Source organism: Pygocentrus nattereri, chromosome 30 (assembly GCF_015220715.1).
Source record: "Pygocentrus nattereri isolate fPygNat1 chromosome 30, fPygNat1.pri, whole genome shotgun sequence".
Classification (NCBI taxonomy): domain Eukaryota; kingdom Metazoa; phylum Chordata; class Actinopteri; order Characiformes; family Serrasalmidae; genus Pygocentrus; species Pygocentrus nattereri.
Window position 1 is genome coordinate 8396997 of NC_051240.1, and position 19241 is coordinate 8416237.

At 37.6% G+C, this 19241-nt stretch overlaps 1 protein-coding gene and 1 long non-coding RNA gene across 2 annotated transcripts; both read left to right on the top strand.

The window, feature by feature from the left end:
- Positions 1–7640: 7640 nt before the first annotated feature.
- On the top strand, positions 7641–10157 carry LOC108424757 (GTPase IMAP family member 9-like). Its single transcript, XM_017692974.2, has 4 exons — positions 7641–7725; positions 8177–8350; positions 8492–9131; positions 9761–10157. Exons 2-4 carry the CDS (start codon positions 8291–8293, stop codon positions 9943–9945), a joined length of 885 nt encoding a protein of 294 aa, XP_017548463.1. The 5' UTR covers positions 7641–7725; positions 8177–8290; the 3' UTR covers positions 9946–10157.
- A 3376-nt stretch (positions 10158–13533) lies between these two features.
- Positions 13534–18771, top strand: LOC108424758. The gene is made up of 4 exons (XR_005129981.1): positions 13534–13621; positions 14104–14224; positions 14852–15295; positions 17347–18771. It is a non-coding gene; the product is annotated as an uncharacterized LOC108424758 (long non-coding RNA).
- Positions 18772–19241: the final 470 nt, after the last annotated feature.

Here is a 19241-nt window from a genome sequence, read left to right on the forward strand (position 1 = left end):
AGACAGCAGTGGAAGACAGTGACAGCCCTACACATGTGCAGTCTTCAACACCTGTTCAGGGGCAGAGTCCTGTGGGTCAGCAGCTGCCAATGAATGACATCCCTGACTGCTGTCTACTCCTAGAACCAGGTCCGGGAGAATCATTCGGAAGCCTACCAGACTGGACTTGTAAAGTCAAGAAGAAAAAAAAAAGAACAATATCTGTTGTTGTTCTGTACTGGGCCTGCTTGTAAGATGATGAGTGAAGCTTGCAGTAAAACGTTTAAACTACAGTTTGGACTCATTGTGTTTTATTATTAGGAAACATAACACAGACCAAATCCACTTCACCACCAGTTATACAGCCAGATTGAACAGAAGGCAGACTCTCTTCAGTGTGTCCAGGCTGGAGGTCTTTCAAACAAAAAAATGAGTTTCAGGATAAGGACTACATGGGATATTGGAAATGTCTGGTTTGCTGCAAAAAATTCCCACTCCACTTTAAATGGTGCATCAGCCAACTTCTTGTTCTTATTTTCACATTCTTCCTTAAATACCATAGCTTCAGACTTCAGAACAGGCCCCACAACAGAGGTGGCATCCAGGTATATATAAATACAAACCTAAATGGCGCGTTGTTTGATGTTCTCTATCTGAGTTCGTCTGCGCTTCCATCATGTTGGAGCAGTCAAGACTGGCTTGGAAACTCAGGTGTCCATGGACACAGGGAATTATAGTAAACTGAGACGATGGTGCTGTCGTCCCGCTGCTCGCACGCGGTCACTCAATGCTGTCACTCTGGTGCTGGAGCCAATCCCAGCAGTCATCTGGTGGAGGGTAGGATACACCCTAGACATGCCATCACTCCATCACAGGGCACACACACACAGACATATACATTCACACACAGTTACACACACACACATTGATCCTCACTCCTAGAGGTAATTTAGCATGTCTGGCTGCCTACATGTCTCTGACTCTGACTTCACCATGCACATCTGGAATGTGAAAAGGCGTTTAAACAATGTACTATGTTGTTTTTATTTGCCTATTTAAAGCTTGTACCTATTAAGACTTATCTGAGTGTGATATATGTATATAAGCTCTGTTCTGATTGGCTGCCCTGTGTTGTGTCTCATTGAGGAAGCAGTTTAGGCTGAAACACTCCTAGACGGACTTCAGTATGACTTAGAAGGGCAAAACTGCTATAGGCTGAATAGGCAAATATGTAAATGAGTTCTCATTATATCACAAAAACAATGAGTTCAATGTAGGCAATATCAAGCACAGTTTCTGTTTATAGACTGTATGAATATAGTGAATATGTTTTGACATTTCAATAATGTTTCTATGCTATATCAAAATCTACATTAAAATTGCTTATGTATTAAATCATAATTTGTTTTACCATGATACAAGCCCTTTAAATGCTACACCTAGAAGTTGGTACTAACCTGTTGACAGTAAAACAATGAAATTACTGAATGTATAATTTATGGGAAAGTGATTCTGATCAACACAGCCAAACTATAAGTGGTAATGAAACATTTTTCAAATTAATAACTGAAGTAATAATAGAAGAAGGAAACAAGTAACTAGCAAGAAAGTAAATAAAAACTTCTTCCTAGCATGTCAGTGCAGTGTTATTGTTACAATACTGGCAAGAGAAAGAACAATTTAAGCCACAACATTGCTTAAAGATTTAAGCACACCAAAGCAATCTGGAGTTTGCAAGAGATTCAAAAGTCTGTGCGCTACCCATTCCTCAATAAACACTATCCTGACAGTGAAGTATGGGGGCATCATGTAGGGGGGTATGTTTTCCTCAGTGAGGACTGGGCATCTTGTTAAAATCGAAGGACGGATGGATGGCGCAAAAAAAAGATGCTGCAAGACAGCATGCTTCAATCAGCTAAAAACTAAAGTTTGAGAGAAGCTTCACTTTTCATTAGAAGCCGAAGCAAGAGGCAGAGGCAACACAGTGAGTGGTCGAACAACAAAAAGATGAATGTTCTGCACTGTCCAGGTCCAGAGTTCAATCCAATTGAGGATTGGATTCACAAATAGTGAGTTCTGATGTTTGTAATGTACATTAACAGCATGTTGTTGTTGTTTTTTTTTTATAAAATATTATGTGGAACAATCTATGTAAGTGTCATTTGTAATCCAGCTGAATCTGATGACTTTTTTATTGTTTTTAAAGGGCACCTGTAAGCCTCATAACAGTGTTCATGGCCAACACTATTAAAATGTGACCTATAAAAAACATGACAAATAGGCAAAATTCCTCTACTAGTATTCCTTGATTGACACACTGTGACAATATCATATGATTGTAGTGGAGAAAGTAGGAAAAAAAAATCTTGAAACTAGTAGTATGAAGTACTAACACTACTTATTTATGCTTTCCATAAATAATCTGTAAGATAGACAACACGGCACTACTGACAGAGGTTTAGGGACCATTCATAACTGCCTAGTGCTGATATTAAAGGTGCATGCAGATTGCAGGTCCTCTGCTGACCCCTGTGTGGAAATGAGGCTAGAAATACCTCACCTGTTTTAACTTCTATGAAGCAGAGATAGTTTATTCAGCACTGTTCGTGTATTGTGCTACTGAGCTTTTAATGGCTCATACCAAATCAGTTCAAAGTGAGAGCTGAAAACACATTTCAGACTTTTAACTGACTTGGACTTCAGACTAAAATTATTTTGCTTTGAGTGACCCTATACCTCAGTTAGGTTTATTTTATAAAAATAAATGAATTCCACTTTTTATCGACTAAATCATAACACAAATGAAACTTTACCAAATGTTTCAGTAGTGACTGTTTCAGTAGTGACAATATTAGCTCATTTTGAGCTAATTAATTTTGTCTTTATTAATTGTTCAGTTAAATGGTTTATTGAACATTACTGTGCTTTTTGTCTCATTTTCTAATATAATAATAGTCCACACAAGGTCATGGTGCATGTTCTACCATGATTAAGGCAAGTTTAAGCACTTTAACTAATGCTAACCAGTGGGATGCTGAGGCTTCTGACAAAATCCCATATTTTGGACATATATCTCTCGTTCCTGTTAATTTTTTTTTTGTGTGCTTTTCATTTTAGTGCAGCACTGACTTTTCTCTTGTGCATAATTATCATAGTAGCAACATCCAAGGTAATTTAAGAATGGAAGAACATACACTTTGCATATCTGCAAAACTAACAGACCGCTTTGTGTTTTTTTCTTTTTAAAGGCAGCATGTCTGCTGTTTCTGGAGACAGGACTGTAGTGTAAGGAGATCATGCTCCACAGGTAGAATCATCACATGCCAAAGTGCCTAAAGAAACACGCACCAAGATGTGAAGCTTCAAGTCCAGTTGGTAACATGCTTAACTTGTCTTAACTGTAATCCTGGAACCTTTCAACAAGGCATTCAAACTCAAGGTTGGTGTCTGAAGTTTGCTATGATGCTAATATTGCTAACAAGTAATGGATTCCTCCATCAATTCGTTGCTGATAACTAATCTAAAATAGACTTGCTCTTTTTTAACATAGCATTCTGTCTTCACTGATATCTGTGAGATACATTCATAGACAGGTATTAGTTTTGCTACTTATTATTGTCTTTTTCAAGCGTGATGCATAAGTATTCCCATCAAAATGCCATTTAAGATGAAAAAAGTACATTTAATCTGATGTGTTCAAACATTTGACTAGCACTATTTACTCCATTCTTTTTCCTGAAAATAGTTTACTGAATACGCCACTGAGTAGCTCGACGTAAAGTAAAGGTAAAGTGTTTCCTTTGCAAGTAAACTTCAAATGCATCACTAAATTAGAAAAGTTGGTATAGTATGTTACATTAAAACTGAAAGCATACACACCCACACACACACCATGTGCCTCCCTCTGATATAATGATGACAGCACAACTGTTCTTAACATCACTGATTAGGATTTATTCCTAAACGTGAGAACTGTAATACAGAATTACACAAACAAAAACCAATAAGATAAAAACAAATGTACAATTGTGCATAAATGGCTTATTTAAACTCCAATATAATACCCTTTAACTATAAAATAAATGTAAACTTATACAAAGAAATATTTCTAGTGTTGCAGAACTAACAATGGTTATTTATACATTATGAATTAGCTCTTTGTCCTTGTTCAATATGAACCTTTAACTTCGTTTTAAACCACATTAATATATCCTTAGCTTAACATATATGACGAAATTGCATACAAATATCCATTTGTATTAGGAACGGTTTAACTTAAGGTTTACATGAAGGTTTAGCTATGTGCCTATTAGCGACATTAGCAGCAATGCAATATTTCAACTTCACTTATACCAAATAACATATAGAAACAGAACACAAACCTCATTGGCTGCATTAAATAACACAGGGAGGGAATAGCGTCCTTTGGAGTGTTTCTTGACAGATTAAAACACCTTTTAACACTTGGCCATAACTTCAGAAAGCTGTGACAACCGAACTTTCTACTACTTGTATAATCCGTGCATATAACGGGTCCTCCCGGAAACCTTGGCAGACATATAGTTCTGCCTACATTCTTAATGTCCTTGGCGGTATGAACCAAAACGAAAGGTGTACTACATGAAAATATGCACTGCTATTGTAGGCAGTTACACACCATCTAAACCACTTATCCTTCTGGGTTGTGGTGTAAAACTGAAAACAATGATTTATAAATCATTTTTACCTGTATTACATTGAAAACAAGCATATTATTTTATGTTTTATTTTTTTTCAAAATTAACACTTTCTCAAACATTTACTACATCTGTGTCTCAGGTGTAATTTTGTCCCATTCTTTCTGCAAACTAGTTGCGCAGCTGTGTTGTGGGGTGTTTGTTATGGTATTTCATGTTTTAAAATGCGCCACACAATCTCTATTGGGGCAGGTCAGGGCAACATTCAGGCTAGTTCAGCACTCTCACTGTCTTCTTCCGCAGTGTGCCTTTGCTATGCTGTCAGACTGTGGTTCTGTGTTTTCTTGTTGAAATATGGGTGTCCTTGGAAAAGATGTCATCTTAAACGCAGCATATTATTGCTATCTGAATAAAATCTTATCGTATCTCCAAAAAGGTAGTTTCTCAGCAGAATAAGTTATTAACTTATAATGGAAGTCAAAGGGAAAATGGCTTGTTCTAAGACATTTTGGAGCATTTCTATTGGTCCATCATCATCAATAAACGCTTAGTCCAGATATGGTCGCGGTAGCAATTGGGAGAGCAGAGAATCCCAGAAGACCGTGTCCCCCGCAACTTCCTCCAGCTCATTCCTGGGGACCCCAAGCCACTCCCAGGCCAATTTGGGAATATAATCCCTCTAGCAGGCCCTAGGATAACCCCGGGGTCCTGGTAAGCCGTGCCTGGGACACTCCCATTGGGAGTCACCTCAGCTGGCTCCTCTCAATGCAGAGGAGTAGCAGCCCTACTCCAAGCTCCTCCCGGATGACCAAGCTCCTCACCTTATCAAGTAGAGTGTAGCCCACCACCCTGCAAGGAAATCTCATTTCCACCACTTGCATTCGCAATCTCATTCATTCAGTCCTTACCCATTCTTTCTGTACTTACCCACAACTCATGACCATAGGTGAGGGTTGGGATGTAGACTAACCTGTAAACAGAAAGCTTTGCCTTATGGCTCAGCTCCCTCTTCACCACTACAGACCAGTACAGTGACCATACTCAGTCTGGGAGTACAGCGATTGAATGGCCCAGAGTTAATGGCCCCTGGCATCCCATACTCCTGGGGGACTTCCCACAAGATATCTCAGGGAACACATTCATAAGCCTTCCACAAGTCCACAAAACACATGTAGACTGGGTCGGCAAACTGTCATGCCCCCTCAACAATCTATGAGAGGGTGAAAAGCTGGTCCATTGTTCCACGGATACTACATTATTTCAAGCATTTAAGAATTTGCATTCATATCAAAATGTCTTCAAGTTGATGAAAAGATTCAGTTCAATTTGTTGTGTCCAAAGAATTCATCATTATTGTATCCTCTGCACTGGAAAATAGTTTATTAGCTGAGCCAGTACAGCTGGATTATCTCACTTGGAGCAACCTATTTTTAATATGGAAAAAAAAGCATAGCTTCTGAATTCCAACACATAACAAAGTGTGTTTATTACAGTGCTAACTTCATTTCCACCCCTCTTGCCTACATAGACTGTTTTTGTCACTGTCACATGAAACTTAAGTAAAGTATTAATAAAGTTAATAAATTTAGCACTAAGACTATGTAGTGATAAAACACTCAAAATAAAGGCTGGAATTCATTTTAAGGTTATTTCATGATGCCAAACTAGAACTAGACCTTTGAGTGTGAAACTTTGAGTGTTTTTACAAACCACTTTTTCTTTGTGCACGATGTAGTGATGAGTAATGTAATATGTGGTCCACATATTAGTGTATTTGAAATGTCTTAGTGAAGGCTTTGGGCAATGCCAAGCATAGAGGGTAGAAAGATCATCTTGGGATTAAACTGAAGCTTATGAATTGGGGTTCATCACCATTAAACCAGCTTGTAAAATATGAACCTACTGAAATATGAGTGTCTGCAGTCTTATCAGCTTCTGTCAGTGATTTTACATCACAGATAACACCCCTTTGAGAGTCTTCAAGAAACATATCCTCTGTATTTTTGCTCACGTCAATTGTGTTTTAACCGGTGTTGCTGCATTTTTGAAGTTGCATGTGTTTTCTGAGTTTGCAAAATGTAGCTCAGGTGTATCATATTGATGAAAGTGTTTTCTGAATTTTCATCACGTTTATGAGTTTGCATCACATTTTTCATTGTACTGTGCATTTGGTCTTGTTAGCTGCCATATTTATGGTCACATTTTCACATTTGTTACTTCTTTAGGGCTGAGACACTGTGATAAATCTACGTATATAAACAATAAAGTTAAATCATAAGTTTTATGATTGATTATATTCTAAAAATGTTTAGAAATACAAATGTTGGTCAAGATTTCAAGTGTCTGTAGCAACTGTAGTACTCATATCACTAACTTATTCATACCTATAAACCCGAGGTGACCAATCTTATCCACTAAGAACCGGTGTGGCTGCAGGTTTTCACTCAAAACAAGCTTGAGCACACCCGATTCTACTTTTTTAGTCAGTTGGTCTTAGTCTTCAAACGTTTCATCAGATGACCTCTTGCTTTGTTGGAGTGAAAACCTGCAGCCCAGCCATACTGGCCCACTGTGGATAAGATTGGACACCCCTGCTATAAATATAAGAAAAACTTTATAAACAATAGAGTTTCTAAAGTGCTCTTTTAGAAGTCCAGCCCAGGACTTTCTGTCTATTATGAGATGGATGGATTATTTCAGGCTATGATGACATAATAGTTCATTCAATGAAGTATCATCAATAGGAACTGCCTGTCTTTGACCTTGAGGAGAAGTATGTAAGTGCTGTGTGCACACGCTGTGTAATCACAAGACGGATTCCTTTAGCGCAAGTACTTGCCACTCACTAACACTAAAGTTGATGCGTACAAGGTAGATAGACAGGATTTGTGACATTACCAGGAAGGAATGGGGTTGTGATGCAGATTACACGCAGGTGATATAAATGACAAAGGGGACGGGACAGAAACAGAAAGCAGCAGAGACAGACTGGGGAAACCATGACAAACACCACTTAAGATATTGTATATAACATCAAGAAAGATCCACAACAGCGGGCATGTCATGAAAAGTAAGTGGTGGATTCTCTTCAAAGGAACAGTATCATAGTATATTGTAGTCATATTTGTGTTCTTAAACCTTTTACATTTTTGTAAATAAAGTGTCTGGTATTGTGTGTCATTGTGATGCCAGACAAATTAATTAATGAATAAATAAGTAAATACATAACAGATCAGAAACTTTTTTTTCTTTTTATCTATTTTTTAGTTTCTAAAACAAGAATGATTGTATTTCATGAAAAACTAGATACATACTGTTTCAGCACTAGGCAGATTGGATGATTAAGACCTCGGCTTCCAAAGGAAAACAAGACTAAAAAGCAAGAAATGATCGCTTACAAAAGAAGCAGTTTGATTTTTGCTAACTGTCTTAACAGATTGGCTCTCTGTTTCAACACATTATCTGAGACAAAGTCTTATTTTTCTTCTTCTTCTTCTCTGTTTTTTTCTTCTTTTGTCCAGGTTGCATTTGTCCTGCCTTGTCTTGTTTTGCTTTTATAGAAGTTGCACTCTCGCTTCAACTTCCAATTGAAAACATTTCAGAGTGGAATTGAAAGTGCAAATCATAAACCCTTTATGTCAAGAAACCAGTGCCAAACAATATGTCCAGCACAAGCAGGATCACACCAGATGCAGGTGGGTCCCTTTTGATTCCTTGGCCAATGAATTTGATTTGATATGAGTAAATCAGTATGTGTCAAGACACATGAGCAATGTGCAGTTCCATAACAGCCACAGACCATGTTGTTTCTGTCTATTTTATCTTCTGTTTCAAAGCTCAGGATTGTGCTGCTGGGCAGAGCTGGAGCTGGAAAGAGCAAAGTGGCCAGATTCCTCCTAGGAGGCAAGCAGCTAAAGGGTGAGATAAGATCTTGCGTTGTTTATGAAGGAGAAACTGCAGGAAGGAGGATCTGCCTGGTGGACACACCTGGATGGGGTCGTTCTATACTTCATACAAGAGAGAAGATTAAAAATGAAGTTATCAGAAGTGTAAACTTTTGCCCTCCAGGACCCCATGCTCTAATTGTGGTGTTACGTGTTGAAGGCCTTACTGAAGTGCCTTCTGTAAAACAACTTAACACAGCAAGCCGGCACATGGAGTTGCTGTCTGAAAGGGCCTGGAAGCACACTATGGTGCTGTTCTTATGTGATAAGGAAGTGGAGGATCTCACAGTGGAAGCATACATTCAGAAAGCAAACAAATTACTGGAAAAATGTGGCAATCGACACTACGTTCTCCATTCTGAAGCCCAGGTCTCTGAGTTCCTCCAGGAAATAGAGAAGATGGTGGAAGGAAACTCTGGTGATTTCTTCCTGCCACAGATTTATTATGAATATTGTCAAACAAGAATTAATGAGGCTGAGGAAGCTGTAATTAGGCGCCAGCATGGAAATCTCGAGGGGGGTCGTCATTTTCGTGAGTATAATTCAAAACTGGCTTTGGGTCTGAGTTCTAGCTTGCAGGGCAGGGGTGTCAAACTCAACCACAAAAGGGGCCATAATAAAAAATTACAACACATCTGTGGGCCAGAGAACACCTATGTTTTTATATTTTTTCTTCTGCTATGACTGAACTAGCCATTGTTTGAAATTTGCCAAAATGCAACCATAAAATATAGGCACTTATGGTAGACTTTCAAATATATATATGAAATAGCTACATATTACTCTGAAACCTCTTTAAATTACCCTAGGGGGTAGTTTTTTTTTTATCCCTGCCTATTTACTTAGACACCTGGCATCTTTTCCTTTTGTGTTGTGACTGCTGTCCCATAGATTGTTGTTGGGGGAGAGGGGAGGAGCGCACACTGCATTGCAGTGCATGCTGGGGGTTGTAAGTGTAGCACAAATTGGGGTAATATTAACAGAAAATTAAAATAACTTTGGATTATTTTATTTTTTGGGCTGGATAGGATTGTGCCATGGGCCTGACATTTCCTCTGGCCATGTGTTTGACACATGGTTAGTAAGGTAAAAAAATGGCACAGTTTAGTGATTTTCCTGGTTTAGTACATCTAATTCAACAACATTTCTTCTGTTTCACAGTGAATGAAGATAATCAGAAAGTGGACACTGTGGCTACTAAAAGCAAGTTTTTGGAAAGGATGCTAGGACAACACTACCTCAAACCAGTGGGACTTATAGCACTGGTCGTCGTCGGTGCTCTTATTGGATCAATGGCTGAATCTGTGTATGTAGTCATGGAGTCATGCATGGGAATTGTCATCTGAGTTGTCGTGACATTTACACTCTGGCTTATTGGTGCTGCATGTTGTTCAGAAGAAAGTTCAGATATTCTTCAACATTTGCATTTTTTACTTTTTCAACAAGTAAACTGTAAATAGAAGAGTGTAAGAACACTTTTACGGCATTTCGCTGACGCTCTTATCCAGAGCGACTTACAATCTGATCATTTTACACAATCGGCCTGACTGCATGTCTTTGGAAGGAAACCGGAGAACCCGGAGAAAACCCACGCAGACACGGGGAGAACTTGCAAACTCCACACAGAGAGGACCCTGGTCGCCCAGCCGGGGAATCGAACCCAGGCCCTCCTTGCTGTGAGGCGACAGCGCTACCCACCACACCACCGTGCCCTTATACTCAGCCTGTGCACTGTCCCTATTTCTGAAAATATTTATTGGATAATGTGATCCAAATTTGCTGTTATTATCCCAGTCCACTATATATATATCCATCCATTTTCTAAGCCGCTTCTCCGTCAGGGTTGCGGGACAATATATATATATATATGTATCTGTTCATACTGAGGGATTTGTGTAGGGAGCATGCAGAAGGGCAACTCCTTTTAAGCAGAGAAAAATCAGAAGTATTTTTAGTGTTTCTTTGACAGTACTGATGCCATAAGCAAGGTAACACATGAATATCTGATATCTACTAATATCTACACAACAGTATCCTTAAATCAACATTATACAGCCAAACATGATTTCACCAGAAGGCTAATGATTGCTCAGTTTCTATATCTGTGAAATAAATAAAAATAATAACCCATTATTGTATATTGTGGTATTGGCAGTAAGACAAACACAGGAGTAGATGTAATTCTGCGGTGAGAAGTGCTCTTTATTGAATATATAACAAAAATGTACATACAGAACATCAAACTCACAGGGGAGGCCACCTCTAGCTACACATTTCTCCGCCTAAAATGGTGCAGCAGTTACATTTTGGCTCCTCAGGTGTTTATAATAATAACAACTGCTGCACCATTTAAGGTGGAATGGGAAAATTCAAACAGGAAGCTGGTGAATAAGAAGCTGACTTCAGCCTTCAGCCACAATTCATTCGAATGCTAGCCCTCACAAAGCTGATCCACAGGGAAAATTCAAAAATTTCCCAATGGCCAGTCTGCATCTGTGGTTTGCTACCAACCTGTAGCTAATGTACAAAATGCCCTCTGGTATTCGGGGGTCCCATGCTGGCTTACTACTCCAAATACTATGTTACCAGATAGACATAGCTGAAGTTGTTAGACTATGAAGGAACATCAAGGTGAACTTGGTTTGAAACTACTTATCTGATTAAAAATAACAACACCAGTAAAGAAACTTGTCAATCAACTAAAAAAGGTATGAAGGTTCTTATTAAAATCGGCAATGCTAATGAAATGCTTTCAGTCAGTTGGCTCTTATTTGCAAGCTGAGCTAATTTATATGACTAACTGAAAAGAGCAGGACTGCAAATTACTATTTGAGAAGGTCAACAAGCTTAAAGGGGGTTTGGTTTAATGAAGCAAAGAAGAAAAAGTTGCAAAGTTCTTAACCAAATTTAGGCTCAGTCCTGGTACACAACTTGACAAAGAGAACTCAAGACTGAGGGCTGAACATTTCTTCTTCTTCTTCTTCTGAATATAAATGTCTACTTTCTCCCTCTCACCCCTTTTTCCACATTTGTTGACCTTCCTTATATACTTATATAAGCCTTTCTTTCATTTTATTAAAAAGAATAGTGAAATCTAGGCTTTCTTCATTAAAAGGTGACTTATTAGCATTCCCACAATTCCCACATGTACTGGAAGGGGGCAAACACATACAATGTGTGAAATACCCCCTGGTATTAGTTTAACATTCCTTTTTCCTGGAAATGCTCTTTTCTGGTTTAAAAATGTGATCTGCACATTAAAAAAGATCTCCTCTTCTGTCTTCAGTTTGAGAAATGAGTAACAATTCATCCTTTGCACGAAACTCTTAAGAAACTGGGCAAGTTTTCAGATTTACAGATATGCCGCAGCACATTGTAAAGTTTCAGAAGTATCTGGGGCATAGTTACAGCTTCTAGGCTGTGAAGGGATATTTGTTTGAACCAGTGTGCTACAGCACCATCTTGGGGCAGACCAGTGCTGCATCTCTAGTTTGATTACTTTGATTAGGAATGTCAAATACATAAGCTTGTCAGTTGTGGGTGAGGCAGCTAAACAATGACCTTTCCCTGAACTTGTATTTGATCATCTATTTTCCCTAATGAACAACATGAAGCCTAAGTTTATTTTCAAGGAATCTCAGAGTTTTGATTGTAAGGAATTCAGGAGGTCCAAGAGATGAGGGAGTCCCCCAGGATTACTTGGGAGGAGCTCTAAGCTCTATGCTAGTGGCCAAAGGCAGCATAGCAGATGGCTCAATCCCAGATCAGACCCTCACCACAACAGTATGCTAGAAACAGAATTTGAGAATTTGTGTTTGTGAATAAAATGTTTTGCAGATAGAATAATTCACTACAGAAATAATAGCAGCAGTGTAGTAACAAAAAATATCTTTCAGAGTAAAACTGTGACTCACAAATTATGACTTACAGACACAAATTTAAGTGGTTTCAGGAAAAAAAAAACACAAATGTACAATTTGCAACTAAGTACTGATTTTCCTTCCTCTTTCCAAAATGTACAAAAATAATTGTACAACAACAAATAGTTTCCTAATGATATTGCAGGGGATAAAGAATGTATTCTCAACCAAATTACCTTGAGGTTATTATTACCATCAAATTTTAATAATAAGATTGACATTCACTCAGTGTTGTGTATTAATACATAACTATAACCTAAATGTAACACACACAATACAAGTGATGGCTACTGACATTGTATGAACAAGTGATATTCTGCATTTACCTGGTATCCTTTCAAGTCTGATGATGGAGAAGACGAGTACCAAGTCTACTTTTTGGATCGGTGGAACTGCACGTTTTCTCTTTCGCTGTTAGACTTGGAGCAACTTGACTAAGCTGCCATGTGAGGCTGCTGGTCAAGAAGAAGATGACGATGCTACTGACTGTTTTCTCACTGGTCAATATGGTCCACTATAGTGGAGAGATAAGATCCTATCTGAAGCAGAAATGCTGAATTATTGGCAATGACTTTATATATGATAAAAATAACAGTTTAGACCTACATCAGAACCTTCTGTGAAGATACAAGACTTCTATTTCATAGGGTTTGTCTCTCTTATTACTACAGGTAGAGCAAATGGCCAAGCAGTGATAAAAACCAAAAGAAATAATATATTACATCAGATGAGTGTTGACATATTTGATCATATAATCTGTATGTATCTAAAGCTATGCTTCAGAACTTCTCCAGAGCTGACAGTCTCTCATAGGATTAACAAAAAAACAAGCTGGGGTGTTAATAATAGTTCACTCAGCCAAGACTTGGTGACCTACTGTAAACTTTCGAGCACAGTGAGATCGTATGATAGAACGTCATCATTTTGAATACAGGAACTGCTTCTTGGACGGAAGAAAGTTGCTCTTTTAGGTGTGCAAGAGAAAAGTGCACGCCCCATTTAATCACATGGTGAGTTCTTTCATCATACCTGAGCACTATAACACCATTTTAGATTGTATACCCATAGCACAAGGAAGTTCTCTAATGGAGGACACATCAAAGTAAGTGGTTAATTCTTTTTAAGCTACTTAGGGGAGCAGCATTATATTCTGTTGTACTCATCAAAGTAAAAGGGATAAATATGTTCTAGCCTGTTTTTTTTTTTATATCAGTTTGCGTTTCAATAGATCCAGTTCTTTCTGTTTATGTGTCACCAAGTTGTGACGCAAGAAATTAGAAAGGTTTCTCTTTGTCTATTTTTTGCAACTAGAATGAACAAATTTGTCATAAAAAGGTGGATGCAGACTGTTATAGTAGTAAACAATATTAAGTAGTAAGCAATAAACAACCACCAGCATAGGCAAATGTTTTCAACCTGTTCTAACAGGCTGGCTCAGAGTATTACAAAGGTAAAACATTGTTTCACTGTGGGTTTTTGAGAATTAAGCACAGCATCTCCAACTAAAGCTTAATACTACAACTTCCTCTGTACCATTGCAATTTGTACATGTTTTGACCTGTCTTGTTTTGCTTCTATGTACAGAATTCGTTCTCTTAGATGATCATTTATCAACTGAAAAGTGTTTTGGCGAGAAGTCATATGGTAAATGCGAGCTAAATACCTGCAGCGACCATGGCAGGCAGATCTTCACCAACAGCTCCAGGTTTGATGTCTTTTGTGCAAAAACCACAATGTGTCCATACAGCAGCGTGCAAAGTCAAAGATATTTAATTCTTTTCCAGTGCCAAAACAGACATTCAGGAAAAGTTATTCATTTTTCAGCATCAGGAAAGAAGCAGAAAATTTATGTTTAACAAAACATTACACAGAACCATAACAATTTTTTTTTCTGGATTCAGTGTTCAATTTGGACTAAGTCTATTCTTTTCAAGAGACTTGCTTTCAGTTTTGTAAAGAAATATGTAGGGATATTTTCCTAGACCTCCAAAATTCAGTCTTAGAAGATACATTTGTATCTTCTAAGTGAGATCTTTGGGAAGAGCTTTTGCTGGAAGCGCACATCTGTAACTGATTGGTTTTAAAAATCATACTTGATGCTGAAGGATTGTGTGTAATTTTCTGTTCAAAAGGTTTCCTACTTTTTCTGACACTAAAAAATAAGCAATTTGATGGCTGTTTTGCCCTGAAAATGAAATAAACAAACAGATGGTTTCTGACTTACGCACAGCACTATGAATATTATTAATTATTATTAATGTTATTAAATTAAGATGCTTAAGGACTGTGCTTGTATCACATTCACAGTTTGTCATGTTTTTTCTGCTTACAGGGGGCCCACCTTCTCTTTCAGACCTGAGGGTTGTGCTGCTGGGGAAAGCTGGAGCTGGTAAGAATAAAGTAGCCAGACTCCTACTGGGACGAAAAGACCTTAAGGAAGCTCGTGACCGTTGTGTTTTACATGATGATAAACATGAAAAAAGGAGAATCTGGGTGGTGGACACGCCAGGATGGGACAGATATTCCATACATAATACATTAGAGAATATTAAAGAGGAAATCATGAGAAGTGCAACCCTTTGCCCCCCAGGACCCCATGTGGACAATTATGGTTTCTTCCTGCCACAGATTTACTATGATATGATACATATGATACAAACCCCACAGCCTGAAGACACAGAGGTGAAGGAGAATAAAAAGCACTTTGAAGAACAGTCACAGGAGAAGACAGAGCTTCGGCACAGACGTGGAAGTTTCCCAATCGACAGACCACACTGTAAGTACAGCACATTCAATTTTCTACCAAACACCCACTGAAAAAAATGAGTAACACTATTAATATGCGCTCTTAAAATGTGCACTCTTAAAATATTCTTTCAAGGGTTCTTTGGTAAAGGCAACTGTTATTGTATATAGAACCGTAAACATTCAAAGAACCATTCGAATACAATTTTCCGAGTAAACTACTGCCCATGCCCCAGCTACTGCCATTTGCCTTGGACTAGCTGCCCACCCTACATTGAAGTTTTCATGGACTCCTAATATATTACTACTACTACTACTACTACTACCATTAATATTAGTAGTATAGTAATTTTGTAGAGGTAGTTTGACCAGAGGAAGATAGGTACCCCCTTGTGATCCTTGGTTCCTCCCAAGGCTTTTCTTAGGGTCTGTGTGAGAAATATTTATCCTTTAAGGTAACTAAGTTGGCTACTTTTTGTTCAGTTTGGGTGTATTTTTATTTAAAATCTTGTTTGCATTGGAGCCCAAGTTACAAGAAGCAGATATGCAACCAGTGGGGCTTCTCAAATACATCACACATTTGGTGATTTGATGTTTCTTATGATCCATGATGGGACAGTAAATCCTTTATTGTAAATAAAATTGCTATTTTTGTCTATACATAAAAACAGTATATTAATAAATAAACTCTGTGAAAATGGGTTTATGGCCAAAAATATGGGGAATTGAGAATCCATTTGAGAATTGAGAATAGAAAATCCAATTGAGAATATGTCAGCATAAAATTACAATATTACCTGTATGTCTTCTATTCAATAAAATAAGTTCATCCTCTCTCATCACACGATCAAAAAGACTTGTCCAAGGATGACAGCTGTGATCAGTGGTGACATTTTTCAGCTTTTGTGGAGTTTACAGAGCAACCTGCAGGTTACCAAGCGTGTTAATTCTTTTATTAAAATATGTGAGAGCCATGGGGAGTGACAGAGATGTCTGCCTCTGGAACAAGTTTCACAGCTCACAAATTTACAGAGCTTACGCAACCAGTTATTCAGGTTAAGTTTCAACAGTTACAAGAACCTGAATGTGTTGTTAATCTCTTTACAGACTCAAGTGGCTCGTGTTATTTTTCTAAAACTAGCGGTAGATTTGAGTGGATCATTTTTCTAAAACTGTCAGTCAAGTGTCAATATTAATTATTGATAGAAGGGTTTGTGACTTACTTGTTAAATAATTTATTTGCAAATGATGCTCGTTGATACAGCCAAACTGGAAATGTTAAGCATCAATTTACAAATGATAATAAAGTAAATTACATCATTTAAACTAGAGAGAAGGTAATTATTTGTTTAGTGATGTTTAGGCTTTTAACAATACCTTCCTACAGTAACCACACCAACAGATTTTATTGTACATCATACAGGTGTTGGAAAATTTTGTAGTTTTTTTTTTTTAACATTTTGCATTTTTATAAATATTGTGTGAAACGTTAATGATGAATGAACCAATAACTGAATTACTTGTAAATATTTCTATTACTACTACTACTATTATTAATATTAGTAGTATAATAACTCTGTAGGTAGTTTGACCAGAGGAGGATGGGTCCCCCCTTGTGAGCCTTGGTTCCTCCCAAGGTTTCTTCCTCAGCTCTGAGAGAGTTTTTCCTTGCTACTGTCGCCCCTGGCTTGCTCACCTGGGAGTTTTACATTTCATGTTAAAACTTTGTCTTTTCTGAAATTCTGTGAAGCTGCTTTGTGACAACATGAGTTGTAAAAAGCGCTATACAAATAAATTTGATTTTATTTGATTTGAATGCACAAAGGGCTCTTTAAATGGTTAAATTGTTCTTATCTATGATCAACAATCAGTTGTATATGGTGCTTCAAAATGGTTTTACATACATAGCACCAAAAGGGTTTCAGTATTAGTGTGACTTATTTAAAGAACGTATCTCATAAGACCTTTTTTTTCTAAGAGGGCGCTGTTGAGCAAGGAAATGAATTTAGAGTAATCAAATATATTTATGGTAATAAATTTGTTATTTCTTAGCTGTCTTGACAGTATTACTATTTTTGACAGTGAATGAAGAAAAAGGGACTTCGGGGAATCAGACGGTGGGTGGTGATGTTACCAAGCACCAGAATCAGGACGACGACTGTGCATTGCCACGGAATTACCTTCCTCCAGCAATGGTTATACTATTTGTTGTTATTGGAACACTTATAGGCTCAGTGGCAGGAGCTGCATATGGACCACTGGGGGCAGGTCTTGGGATTGTTATTGCATTCGTGATATCAGTTTTATTCTCTATTTTGCTGATTTATGCCCTAAAATTGGCAGGATGGAGAACAATATTAATTTTTTAATTAAGGGTTAATGAGGCTCTCTATGTCAAAAGAAAAATTTTAAATATAAAAATGTAAGATGTATTAGAGCAATGTTAGAGCAGATTTTGGTGGTGGATCAGCATTTACATTATTGAAAAATGTACGTATATATATGACGAATAAGTGAGTGAGGGAAGACAGGGGGGGCAGGACACAACACTTTGCACAATTGTTGGGAGTGTGGTTATATGCTAGAGTGATACTGACCAGAAAATAAATAAGACAGATTTGAAACACTCTTGTCAAATGTAGAACATAAATCTAACAATTCCTAAACGTTTAGCCGTGCTGGGCAGCTCCACTCTTCTGCCCAGTGATGGTTTTCCCAAAACAGCTCAGATCACATTTTCCTGGTGTTTATGAAGCACTGACAAAATAATTAAGACTCAGACCTGAGCAATTAAGCAAAATTGATGTACTAAAATGTATATTAATATAGATATTAATGGACGAATTACAAAATAGTCAACAAGACTTCTCTGGTTAGCCTGGAAATGTTTGGTCTCTAAATTCTGCTTCTTTAATGAGCTAATGTTGCTAACAAGTACTAGAAGCATATTTCCCACCAATTAGCATCATGAAAGGTGCCTACCTGTGTGTCTTCTTAATAAAGCTCCATGGCATTTATAATCAGCTTATCAGAGCATTTTGACTTTATTATAGAGTCCATTCTTTTCAGGAGACTTGCTTTCAGTTTTGTAAAGAAATCTGCAGGGATTTTTCCTACACCTCCAAAATTCAGTCTTAGAAGTTACTTTTGCATTTTCTGCTTCTCATAATCCAAATAGTCAAATCAGTCTATACAACCATACTCCATGTCTCAGATTTACAGTTTCAGTTTTCTAGTGCAAAAGTTCCTCTTTGTGTCTGTCTCCTTTGCTCAGTGAGGCTTCTTGACAGCTACACATCCTTTCAGACCCATAGTGCTGAGTTGCCTTATCACAATGGAAGGATGATTTTACTATACATCATTCAGGTGTTGAAAAATTGAGTAGTTTTATTTTATGTTTTATTTTGTTTTCGACTTTTATCTCTGGGGTCATCTAAAAAAATCGTGTATGCTGAGAAAATCCATAATAAACACTAAACACAAAAAAATCAAATGAAATAAAACAGTGTCCTGTGACTTTTGACTCACCCTGTATATATGTGTGTGTGTGTATGTGTGTGTGAGTGTGTTTGTGTGTGTGTGTGTGTGTGTGTGTGTGTGTGTGTGTGTGTGTGTGTGTATATGTATGGCAGACCAAACAGGAAATATTTAATGAATATTGTTATATATAAACAATATGAACATTAATGTGTATGGAATGAACATTGATATATATTGCAATAGTTCAGTAATTATATCAGTTCCTAAAACTGTTTTCATTGAATGTTTTCTCATCATTAAGCTGCATCTTTCTGCAGTTCTTGCTTCTACCAGAATTCCTGCAATGCCAGAAAAGTTCTAAACAAACATAAACTGCAGGTTAACAACCAGACTGATGTGTGAGGGGTTCTGCTGTCAGGCTTTCTGCTCTGTTAAAATTATAAGTTATAGTGACTCTTTAGGAACTGAAATCTGAAATCACAGCGCTTAGTGTTTTT

Excerpts from the sequence above, each read along its gene's own strand:
- LOC108424757 (XM_017692974.2), top strand. The coding sequence starts at position 8,291 with ATGTCAAGAAACCAGTGCCAAACAATATGTCCAGCACAAGCAGGATCA. Across the intron at positions 8,351-8,491 it reads CAGGATCACACCAGATGCAG|CTCAGGATTGTGCTGCTGGG; the intron begins GTGGGTCCCTTT and ends TCTGTTTCAAAG. Across the intron at positions 9,132-9,760 it reads CGAGGGGGGTCGTCATTTTC|TGAATGAAGATAATCAGAAA; the intron begins GTGAGTATAATT and ends TCTGTTTCACAG.